General features: G+C 40.3%; 1 protein-coding gene across 2 annotated transcripts in view; it reads left to right on the plus strand.

The window, feature by feature from the left end:
• Positions 1-662: 662 nt before the first annotated feature.
• LOC136858618 (arrestin domain-containing protein 17) overlaps positions 663-12,437 on the plus strand; it is a 156,254-nt gene continuing 144,479 nt past the window's right edge. For both annotated transcript variants that reach the window (XM_067138315.2, XM_067138314.2), the window contains exons 1-2: positions 663-1,185; positions 1,370-1,522. In XM_067138315.2, coding sequence (XP_066994416.1) covers positions 1,071-1,185; positions 1,370-1,522 — 268 coding nt within the window. In that variant the 5' untranslated portion in view covers positions 663-1,070. The remainder of the gene's footprint in view (positions 1,186-1,369; positions 1,523-12,437) is intronic.

Here is a 12,437-nt window from a genome sequence, read left to right on the forward strand (position 1 = left end):
CCTATTTTAACATATGGACTGGAAATCATTTGGGATAAGCTAACAAAGAATGACCTACACACCCTAGAAAAAGTCAAAGCCCGATTCTTAAAGACAACTCTCTGTGTGCCCAGATTTACTAGATCAAGACTGGTTTATGAACTCGCAAAGGAGCTTTTTTTAATTGAAGATTTGAGATTCAAGCTTGCTCTACCTTATACAGTCCAATGGAAGAAACTCTCGGATGAAAGAGTGGCCAAAAGGAATGATATTTGTCCTAAATTCTACTCGACTGAAGCAATGACGGACAGAACATGGACCAATACAAACCAGGATCTCCGACACTTTACCAATTCTATGGAAATTCATGGATACGACTATAAACTCTGCAAAACTAGAATCTTTCATGAACCGGACGGTAGCTGCGTGTGGGCACTGTGTAATTTAACTTGTATTCGTTACCATGTCGTGGAATGCTCTAAGAGAAATAGGCCTATAATAGACTTATGTTTAAATGACATGTAATTGCTTTGTATACACAAATTGTGTGCTCTATTAAAAAAAAATTAATGTTAGTGACAAGAATGTCGCAGGTCTCAATGTGGATGATGTCATTTTATTTGAGCTAAATACGGTAGTGACGTAATGCACCTTTCGTTTGGTTTGTCGGCATCAAGGGGGGCAGGGCAGAGCTGTGGGAATGATCTGTAGCCAGGGAATGTGAAATCAGGATACGAAACTGGTGCGAGAAGAAAGGCATGAGCACTTGATGAGCTCGCAATGACACATTCTGGATTGTGTGAACTGTGAATTGTTAGTCCATTTGTCTTATACGATCCTTGGGACGTTATATCAAAAGGAATGAGTTGTATTCAGCGACTGTCATAATTGCCAGCAGGTTACGCGTACATGATAGTGTTAAGACACCTTCAGTGAATATTAACTTGTGTCTTCCGTACGGAAGTTATTTTGCTGACATTTCGGTTTAGTACACTGTCTTCATTAGTAATTGCGACTTTTGACATACTTTCTGTTTCTTGCCCTGGATTTCTTGTAACTGCCTTCCTGACACATGCGATTATTTAACTAAAATGGGTTTAAAGAAGTTTCAGATTGTTTTTGATAATCCGTGGGCTACATATTATAGTGGTCAGCCAGTTACAGGAAAAGTTATTATATCTGTGGACACTCCCAAAAAAATTCGTGGTTAGTATTGAGGAATGTTCATTCTTTTGCCATAACCCTCTTTATAAATATTGCATTTTGAAAGCCTAAGTATAAAACATATTATGTTCTGCAAAGTTAATAGCTGCTTGCGAATTTAGAACAGTTTCTAATTTGAGTTTCAGTGGTTGTGGATTTCTCTAGTGATTTCTTTTTATGTTTTCAGCACTTGTAATCCACATCAAAGGTGAAGCCCAAGTGAAGTGGGATGAAACACGAGCCAAAAAAAATGCTGAAGGAGCCACCGTGAATGAAACCACTGTCCATTCAGGATCAGAACAATATTTTGAAAACAAATTCAACTTGCTGGGAGGAAGTGGTGAGTTAATATTGCGTGAACTTCGATGGATGTTTGAGATAGTTGAATTTAGCCCTGTAACAGAGGGAAAAATACTTGCACAATATTCCATTCCACAAGTTAAAATTAAAATTGGTTTTTACGGTGGTCAAATATATGCTTGGTGTTGTTTGCCAAGAACTCTCTCTCTCTCTGTTAATATCCTTAAACCAAATAATCACGCCTCTGTCAATTAGGTGTGACCTCACCATCTCAATCCGTTACCAATGATCTTCATTTAGGGCAGATGCCCAGGTGGCAGATTCCTTATCAGTTGCTTACGTAGTATTTTTCTTTACCGGGCGAGTTGGCCGTGCGGTTAGGGGCACGCTGCTGTGAGCTTGCATTCGGGAGATAGTGTGTTTGAACCCCACTGTTGGCAGTCCTGAAGATGATTTTCCATGGTTTCCCATTTTCACACCAGGCACATGCTGGGGCTGTACCTTAATTAAGGCTACGGCTGCTTCCTTCCCACTCCTAGGCCTTTCCTATCTCATTGTCGCCGTAAGACTTACCTGTGTTGGTGCGATGTAAAGCAAGTTGTAAAAGAAAAAAATTCTTAAATAATTTAAAATAATTTGGAAATTTAATTCACATCTCCCTTGGTAAATTATTCCAATCCCCAACTTCTCTTCCTATAAATGAATATTTGCCCCAATTTGTCCTATTGAATTTCAAATTTATCTACTCATGTCATTCCACACCATCTCTCCACTGACAGCTCGGAACATACTGCTTATTTGAGCAGCTAGTCTCCTTTCTCCCAAGTCTTCCCAGCCCAAAGTTTGCATGATTTTTGTAACACTACTCCTTTGAGTTTATTATTTTAAGGCAAGATAAAATAGTGATGTTAAAGTCCTAGGAATGCGTGGTAGATTATACAGCCGCTGAGCAAGAGAACATATGGGGTTCTCGAAACATGTGGGCTATGGTATTTAGCCAACAGTAAAAGATTGTAGTAAGTATTGACTAGGTGGACTCTTAAGTTATTGCTGATAAATTACACTACTCTTTTGCCAGAAATCACCCAGAACAAATCTTGCTGCTTTCTGTGGATTTTTTTTCAGTTCTCGAATCAGGTAATTCGATAAGGATCCAATACATTGGAACCATACTCTACTTGTGATCTTACCAGAAACTTCAGAGCCCTGTCATTGACATCCGTACTAAAACTTCTAAATAACCTCGTAACCACATGAAGAGACCGTAACCTTTATTTATTTGCAATCCAGTTTATGATTACCCCACTGAAGAGCTTTCCTTATATTAACACTTACGTAATTACAGTCATCTCCATGAGGTACTTTCACCCCCTCAGTCTCAGTAATTAAAAATGAGAGAACATTTTCTCTCTGTGAATCCCGTAACCGCCAGGCTAAGTGGTTCAGACTGTTGACGCACTGGCCTTCTGACTCCAACTTGGCAGGTTGGATCCTAGCTCAGTCCGGTGGTATTTGAAGATGCTCAGATACGTTAGCCTTGTGTCAATAGATTTACTGGCACGTGAAAGAATTCCTGCAGGACTGAATTCTGGCACTTTGGCATCTCCGTAAACCATAAAAGTAGTTAATGGGATGTAAAGCCAATAGCAGTCTTATTATTATTACTACTACATATTCTTCTTCTTTGTCATTTAGGCCTACTGAGGATCACGGGTCTTGTATCTATTCATCGGTAAAGTTGTTTCTTTCTTCTTCTGTCAGTACTCCTTCATTTGCTGACTATGAACCAGCTTCCTCTCCTCTGTCCACTTAGTTCCTGTAGTCTTCTTGTAAGGGACGTTGGGAAAACTCCCTGTCGGATGGCTTGATGGAACAGTAGTTGGTCATGAGTTTGTCTCGGTGGGATATAGTTGCTCCATATCCGACTTAACTGATGTGATCCATTTGTTCTTAGAAGCTGTGTCTATTCCTATTACTATGAATATCCTGTTGGTGAGTCTTTCGGAATCCAGACGAGCTAAGTGTCCATAAAAGGTCAGGCGCCTTTTCCTTATAGACGTGAAGATGTCCGCCTCGCATTCGTACAGTTCATCATTATGGCAGATTCTGTAAATGCCTCCTTCCTCTCTGATTGGTTTTAATATCCTCAGGATCTTCCTTTCTTTTAACTCCAGCTTTCTGGAGTGCCATTACAAGGCACTCAGAAGCATATAGAACAGATGGTTTGACAACCAAGTTGTAGTGTCTGAGTTTGAGGTTCTTGGAGAGGGACTTAGATGAATAGATACTAAGACAGGAGAGATAACCCCTTTCACACTGGTACATCTGGCATCTATGGCTATGTTCTTGCACTGATTCGCAGAGATCCATAACTGCATGTACTTTTTGTACGGTAGTGTCTGTGAGAGGAATTGTAGAAGGGGCCTCCCTGATATTGGTTATAAATTCAGTCTTCTGGATGTTTATCTTCAAACCAGCCTTAACCGCTACACTATAAAGACTCTGTAAGTTGTAGGTAGCCTCCTCTATATTGTTTGCCAGTAGAATGAGGTCATCGGCAAAGGCTAGGCATGGGACATTGAGGTGATCTCTCTTGTACCCAAGCTTCAGTCCAGCTCCTGGTGGTAGCATCGTTCTCCATTCCCTAATGATCTTTTCCAGGACACAGTTGTGAAGAGAATGCAGGAGAGACCATCACCCTGTCTTACTCCTGTTCTTATTGGAGCTTTCTGATGGTTCACCTCTGAACCTAACCTTGGACGTCGTGTTCCTCAGAGTGGCTTGAACTAATCGCAGGGTCTTCCCATCTAGACCAAATTCCCATAGTATGGAGAAAAGGGTGTTTCTGTCCACAGAGTCATAAGCTTTCTGAAAATCTACTAGGACCACCACCCAGGGATGTCCACCTCGGCTTTTGTAATTAAGAAATGTCTTAAGGTTGTGTATCTGTTCTGGACAAGATCTAGTCTTACGGAAACCAGCTTGGTATTCACCTAATTGTGAGTCTAGCTGTGCGGTGACTATTGAGCCGGTCTACAGAGATGATCTTGTAGTTCATTTGTAACAAGGAAATACCTCCTTTGGGTAGGGACTCTGTTATCCATATGTCCTTTATGATTTGATAGATGCTCCGCAAGGACTGCTCATCTGCATTTTTCCACATCTCTGCAACTATGCAGTCTTCACCCGAAGCCTTGTTCTTGAGACTACTGATGATGTCCATTATTTCTTCTCTCGTAGGTGGTTGAGAATCAGGGTTCCTGTGTGAAGGCTCATGGAAAATAAGCTTTTCTTTAGGTTCCTCTGTGTTTAGTAGCTTCTGGAAATAATCTGCAAGAGTTTTGGTGCAGTCTTTATTGTTCAGTTGAAGTTTTCCATCTGGCCCGTGGAGGATGAGGGTAGGAGTTGTGTACTGGGTTGTTTGCTTCTTAAGTCCTTTGTACAGTTCTATTGAGTTGTTTCTCTGAAAATTATTTTCAGCCTGTTGCATTGGGCTCCTGAGGTAATTTTTTATTTTGGCTCTGCATATGGTGTTAGCTATAGCTTTTCTTTGCATGTGGAAGGCTTCACAATTGGCTTCGGTTTTATGTTGGTTCCACCTAGTCCAGGCTTTACGCCTTTCTTCTGTAACCTCATCACACGTTGTACTCCACCATGGGTGTTTGCCTTTGGTTGATGAGGCAGGGATAGTTTCCTGAGCAGCATTCAGCAAGGCCTACTGTAAGGCAGGCAATCCTTCTTTCTCTCTATTCTTCCTGAGGGTATCCTGAAAATCACAATCCTCATCGTGCAGTCGCAGAGTGTTGAACAGTGTTATCTTATGACTACTTTGGAGATTTGGTGTTTTCCTAAAGGGTTGCATATTAATCTTGACAAGTGAAAGGTAGTGATCAGAGTCTATGTTGGCTCTTCGTAATACCTTGACGTTCTGTATGTCCATATGATGTTGTCGTGCTACAGCAACAGGGTCTAACTGGAATTCACCAAGCATAGGATTTGGACTTCTCCAGGTTTTGGCCTTTCTAGATAGACATTTGAAGGCTGTTGATTTTAGGACCAACTTGTACTTGTCACACAGTTCAATGAGACATTCACTATTTCTGTGTGTTCTCTTATGGGCTGGATAATGACCTGCTATCTTTCGGTACTTGCACTCCTTACCGACATTTGCGTTGAAGTCTCCCATGAGTATGATGGAATGGTGGGGAAGGATCTTATCTAGAGTTTCTTCTAAGGTGGCCCAGCATTGTTCTAAGTTTTCCAGATTTGTCCGGTTTGTGTCATTTGTGGGTGTGTGGAAATTTACGATTGTGTATGCTCTATTATGAGACCTGAAGGATAACAAGGAGGTCCTTCCATTAAGTGGAGTTCATTTGGTCAACCATCTTGTGGTGTACCGCAAACCCAGTACCAAATTGTGGGAGTGTCTTGATAACGCTTTCACCAGGTTTCCCCTTGTAGATTCTGTACACTCTGGACTCTATTGTATCCTCATTGGTAAACTGTTTCTTGTAGTACTGCTATCATAACCTTGTACTTTTCCAGCACGTCAAGCGTTTGAGCTTACCTACCTTCAGTAGGGAATTAATGTTTACTGTAGCAAAGTACTCAGTGTTTCTCTTTGGTTGTCCTTTAACAGAATTAGATAGAAGTGGGAAGCATGAAGGTGCTGGTTCCCCAAAATCAGATGACCTGCTTGCCCCAGACTGTGTGGAGGTGGATTGTTTACCACCTGGGGTACATTTCTGAATATTTGTTGTCTCGATGTTTCGAGTATTATGAGAGTCATAATTGTGATTACGTAAAAGGTAACAGGTTTTAACTATAAAGGTTGTAAGCTTTGAAGCCACCAGCACTGATCGGCTTACCGATCCAGTTTCCCGCTGGGATTGGTTACCCAACCTTCCACTGGGTTGCTCGGTTTAACAGGGACACCTCTTGTAGGTTACAGTTGCAGGTGACAAGCAACGTATTATTATTATTATTATTATTATTATTATTATTATTATTATTATTATTATTATTAAACTTGCAGCCTGACTTTTCACCCTATTTACCATCGTACCATTGCCTGCTGTCCATCTTACAACATTGTCAAGCTCCTTAGTACAGTCGGTCACAATCCTGTGATTTTATTACTCTATGCAGTATAACATCATCCAAAAGAAGCCTTATCTCTGATTTCAGTCTTTTACCTATATCATTTATATGTGTAGTGTGTTACAATAAGGTACTGCCAAATTTCAAGGACACATTCTTCACATGTAGGCTAGAAGAAGAAAACATCTTATATGGACATGAGTCTGGAAACTTTTTATTTCCATGTTAGAACTCATTTTCTACAACTCTACATAGCCCATTAATCATAGGAAACACACAGGAACAGAATATACCAGCATGCCTCATTAAACTATTTCCGTTAGCATTGATACATGGTTCAGCCCGCTATCAGTTTCTGGTAGTTAAAGATTATGGAATCCATGTGGCACCTTGAAACCACCCAGCTGCTTGTTGCAGAGGATTGGATTTATTGTATTAATCTCCTGGCATCCGAGGTCGTTCTGTAGTTGATAGATGCAGTCTAATCAGAAGGTGATCCTAGTCCATTGTTGATTTTTCTGCTTACATATATGTGCAGGAACTATTAAAATTTTTGTTTCTATGAATATGTGTGGAAAGACAGCCATGATCAGTACTGTTACATGATCGTATGACAGTCAGCCCTATTGAAGCCCACTGTCCACGCTTCCTTTCACATGTGTAAATTTACTTTATTTTTAACTATGATGTCAATGTTGACTGTTTTGTATTATATTAAAAAACAAAAGGGTAGCAGAAAAACACTAGTTACTGCATCAAACAGTGTGTTGTTGTATAATTGAAGTCTATTTCATTACAAATATTGGTCCTCTGGTCCGTGATTAATTGAATCAGCTGGCAATATTCAAGGTACGACTAAATTATTTAATTGGAATATGTAAAATAAATGCATGACTCTGCCATTTGCTGTAGGTAACGATTCACCACCTTCTAGAAACAGATCGCTTTGCATGCCCAGAAGCATGGCCTACTTGCTACGCTGCATTCCCTATAGGAGCTGATAAGAAATAGGTTATAAAGATAATAGCAGAAACTCTCTCAAAAGTGCATAGCTTTCAGATGAGACAGCGCCACTAGCACTATCTAGCGGCTCGCAGTGTAAAAACAAACAGCTGTCGAATGCTCCTTGTGGCTGCTATGACATAATACCTGAACCAGAGATTCCAAAATTTCACCTGTAGCCTGTAGCTTTTCAAGTAGGCTACAAAATGTTTGATCTGGGGTTATAACATTTTATTAGTCACGAAATAAGGCATGGAAAGTAACATCCATTTTAGGCCTACAGCTAGACCAAAACTACTGAATTTTTCATGTGATAGCCTACTGTCTACAATTTTCTCATCTCATGAAGAGTGACAGCTTATAAAAATTTAAAAAATAACTTAGCCTACTGTACACATGCTGTTTTCCACAAATTAAAGTTTAGATGGTTCATGGTGTGGGTTACTGTAGTTACGTCCTAGTTCGTGAACCATGGCTGAGTGGCCTAGTAAGTGGTCCTGAGAGTTGCTGCTGAATGGGAGTGGGCATCTCGGACATATTCTGAGTCATGGCCTTACTTGTGCTCAGGCGGTTAGAGCTGTACAATCCACCAGTGGTCCCTAACCCGTTAGAGGAGAGATCCTCTCTTGGACTATGTGTAAGTAGGGTAGCATCCAGCTTCATGAATTTACCGAGCTTAGAACATTTTAAGCAAGCCTCGGACCCATGGGAGTAATGGAGTCCCACTCCCATTTGATAGACGAGGGACTCCTTGGAAACAACTTGGTGAACGAAATGGAATTCGATGGGGAGCTATCAATATTAATGGGGCTTATGGAAGAAAGAAAGTAGAACTGGCTGATTCAGCAAAGAGGCTGCATCTGGATGTGCTAGGAGTAAGTGATATTCGGGTAAGGGGAAATAATGAAGAGCTAGGAGATTTTGAAGTGTACTTGACGAGCGTTGAAAAGGGAAGGGAAGAGTCTGGGGTAGGGCTGTTCAGCAGGAATACCATTGCACGCAACATAGTTTCTATTAGGCACGTAAATGAGCGAATGATGTGGGTAGATTTGTCAGTTGGAGGAATTAGGACGAGAATTGCCTCAGTGTATTTACCATGTGAGGATGCAAATGAGGATGAAGTTAACAAGTTTCATGAAGCATGGAGTGACATCGTAGTCAGGGTCAACAGTAATGATAGGATAGTGCTAATGGATGATTTCAGTGTGAGAGTTGAAGTAGAACTGCAGGATACGAAAGGGTGATTGGTAAATCTGGGGAAGATATGGAAGCTAAAGTAATAGGAATGGGAAGCATCTGCTGGACTTATGTGCTAATATGGGTTTAGTAGTTATGAATACATTCAAGCATAAGGCTATTCACCGCTACACCTGGGAGGGTAGGAGTACCAGATCCACAAGACTATATCTTAACCGACTTTGAATTCAGGAAATCTGTTAGGAATGTACAGGTTTTTCGGGGATTTTTCGCTGAAACGGACCACTCTCTGATCTGTAGTGAACTAAATATCTCTAGGCCAGGATACAGAAAGTGAAATCTGTCTGCAAAACAAATAAAGGTGGAAAATCTCCAGGACGAGGAAATTAGACAGAAGTACATGGATATAATTAGGGAGAAGTTCCGAACAGTGGACAGTAAGCAGATTCAGGATATAGAAAAAGAATGGGTGGCATACAGGGATGCTGTAGTAGCAACAACAGTGGAATGTTGAGGAACAACTGTGTGTAAAGATGGGGAAAAGTGAACATCTTGGTGGAATGATGAAGCGAGGGCATCTTGCAAACGTGAAAAGAAGGCTAATCAGAAATGGCTCCAAACAAGGGCTGATGCAGACAGGGAATTGTACATAGATGAAAGAAACGGAGCGAAACAAATAGTTGTTGAATCCAAAAAGTCATGGGAAGATTTTATGAAACGGCTTATAGAGTAGTAAGATTAACATGGAATGTTGTTAAGGTACCTTCAGATTGGACAAAATCAGTAATTATTATTATTAAATGAAAAGCGCACAATGTGCAAAAACAGTTTTTGTACAGATGGTCAACTATGCTAATGCCATTCTTATTATTGAGGTTGTCCTCATTTTGCAGTTTTGTGCATGGTATCTTTCACAATGATCATTGCACAGGTTACATATACAGTCTTCGTTCGGCTGGTGGAAGTTGGTTTGGCAGAATCTGTGGTGAAATCCATGAGTGGCGTAACGTGTAATTACGTGCCATAGCTCGTAATTTGCTTGCTTCCATTCTTCCGTCATTATAGCATACATGGAATAAAGTCGGACCAAATAGCATTCCTTTTCTCATTTAAAATTTGGCGTGCATTCTCGTAGGGCTTGATGTTTGGTAGACAAAACTGTGTTTTGATATCGTCAATGAAGTAGTCCTCCTTGGTTAGAACATACGTTAACCTTGAAGGGGCTGACTTCCCAATGCCTAGTATTCTCTTGAGATATCGGGCCTTGACTTTTTCTATTGTCATCAGGTCGCTGAGTGTGAGTTTTTCCCAGGTGATGCTAATCCCATAGGTTGCTATTGGTGATATGGCTGTCCTGAACAGTAGCATTGCTGTACCCAATGATATTTGTTGAGGTTGTTGAATGTTGTAGATGGCTTTTATTGCTGCGGCAGCTCTTTCTTTGACGTGGATATTGTAGGATGTTAGAGTAGTTTGGAGGATGACTCCAAGGTACTTGAATTTCGGCACTACTTACAGAGGTTTGTTGTGCAGGGTTATTGTATTTTTAGGTGCATCTTTTCCTCCTTTCCTAAAGGTCATTTGTTTAGTTTTGTTGTGGTTTATTTGCAAACCGTTTCTTTCTGCCCATGATGTGAGCCTATTGAGGACCTCTTGGAGCTCTTCTATGTTTTCTGAGCCTATTGCCATATCATCTGCGTAAAGTATAAGCAATGCTGAGGTATCTGTGATTATTTCTGTGATGTCTGCTGTCATGATGTTGAATAAAATTGGGCTGATTGGGTCACCTTGTAGGACTCCGTTTGTTTGGGTTACGTTTTTGGATAGGGTTATGTTGTCTGATATTTGGACATAGTTATATTTGAGGATATTCGAGATTATGATTGCTATCGGATGTGTAGCTCCTATTAGGTAATTGAGTTTCCGGATGAGTGTTGCTCTATCAACAAAGTCAAAAGCCTTACGATAGTCTACGAAGACTACAAAATATTTCTTTCCTGGATGCCTCAATGTATCTTGGACCTGTTCTATTAGATATTTTACGGCATGTAGTGTGCTTCTCCCCTTTCGGAAGCCGAATTGATTTTCTGGTATCTGGGAGTCTTATTTCTTCTGAAAGCCTGATTGTTAAGATTTTCATGAAGATTTTGAATGATGTATTTTCGAGGGCTATACCTCGATATGAATCAGGATTGTCAGTTTTTCCTTTCTTAAATATCATTTTGATTGTTGTCAATCTCCAGTAATTGCACGTATGTATAAGCAAAGGGAACAGGAAGGATTGCAAGAACTATCGAGGTATCTCATTGAGTAGTATACCAGGCAAAGTATTCACTGGCATCTTGGAAGGGAGGGTGCGATCAGTCATTGAGAGGAAGTTGGATGAAAACCAGTGTGGTTTCAGACCACAGAGGGGCTGTCAGGATCAGATTTTCATTTATGCGTCAGGTAATTGAAAAATGTTACGAGAGGAACAGGCAGTTGTGTTTATGTTTTGTATATCTAGAGAAAGCATATGACAGGGTATTGAGGAAAAAGATGTTTGCCATACTGGAGGACTATGGAATTAAGGGTAGATTGTTAAAATCAATCAAAGGCATTTATGTTGACAATTGGGCTGCAGTGAGAATTGATGGTCGAATGAGTTCTTGGTTCATGGTACTTACATGGTACTTGCTTTCACATTTGTTGTTTGTAGTTTACATGGATCATCTACGGAAAGATATAAAGTGGCAGGGAGGGATTCAGTTAGGTGGAAATGTAGTAAGTAGTCTGGCCCATGCTGACGACTTGTTCATAATGGCAGATTGTGCCGAGAGCCTGCAGTCTGATATCTTGGAACTTGAAAATAGGTGCAATGAGTAGGTATGATATGAAATTTAGCCTTTCAAAGACTAAATTGATGACAGTAGGTAAGAAATTCAACATAATTGTATGTCAGATTGGTGATACAAAGCTGGAACAGGTAGATAATTTCAAGTATTTAGGATGTGTGTTCTCATGGGATGGTAATATAGTAACTGACATTGAATCAAGGTGCAGTAAAGCTAATGCAGTGAGCTTACAGTTGTGATCAACAGTATTGTTGTCAGCTCCTGGACGAAACTATCTTTGCATCGGTCTGTTTTCAGACTAACTTTGCTTTACGAGAGCTGGGTGGACTCGGGATATCTTATTCATAAGTAACAGAAGTAATAGACATGAAGATAGCAAGAATGATTGCTGGTACAAATAGGTGGGAACAACGACAGGAGGGTGCACAGAATGAAGAGATAAAGGCTAAGTTAGGAATGAAGTCGATGGATGAAACTGTATGCATAAACCAGTTTTGGTGGTGGGGTCGTGAGGCAAATGGAGGAGGATAGGTTACCTAGGAGAATAATGGACTCTGTTATAGAGGGTGTGAGAAGTAGAGGGAGACCAAGAAAACTATGGTTGGACTCAAACGATTTACAGATAAGAGGTATAGAACTAAATGTGGCCGCAGCACTAGTTGCAAATAGAGGATTGTGGCAACATATAGTAAATTCACAGAGGCTTGCAGACTGAACGCTGAAAGGCATAACGGTCTATAATTATGATATATGTATATTTTTCAGGTATTTCTGTTACCATATGTTTTCTTTTTCAGGTAATTTAGACATTTATTTATTCAA

This window comes from Anabrus simplex, chromosome 1 (assembly GCF_040414725.1).
Source record: "Anabrus simplex isolate iqAnaSimp1 chromosome 1, ASM4041472v1, whole genome shotgun sequence".
Lineage (NCBI taxonomy): Eukaryota > Metazoa > Arthropoda > Insecta > Orthoptera > Tettigoniidae > Anabrus > Anabrus simplex.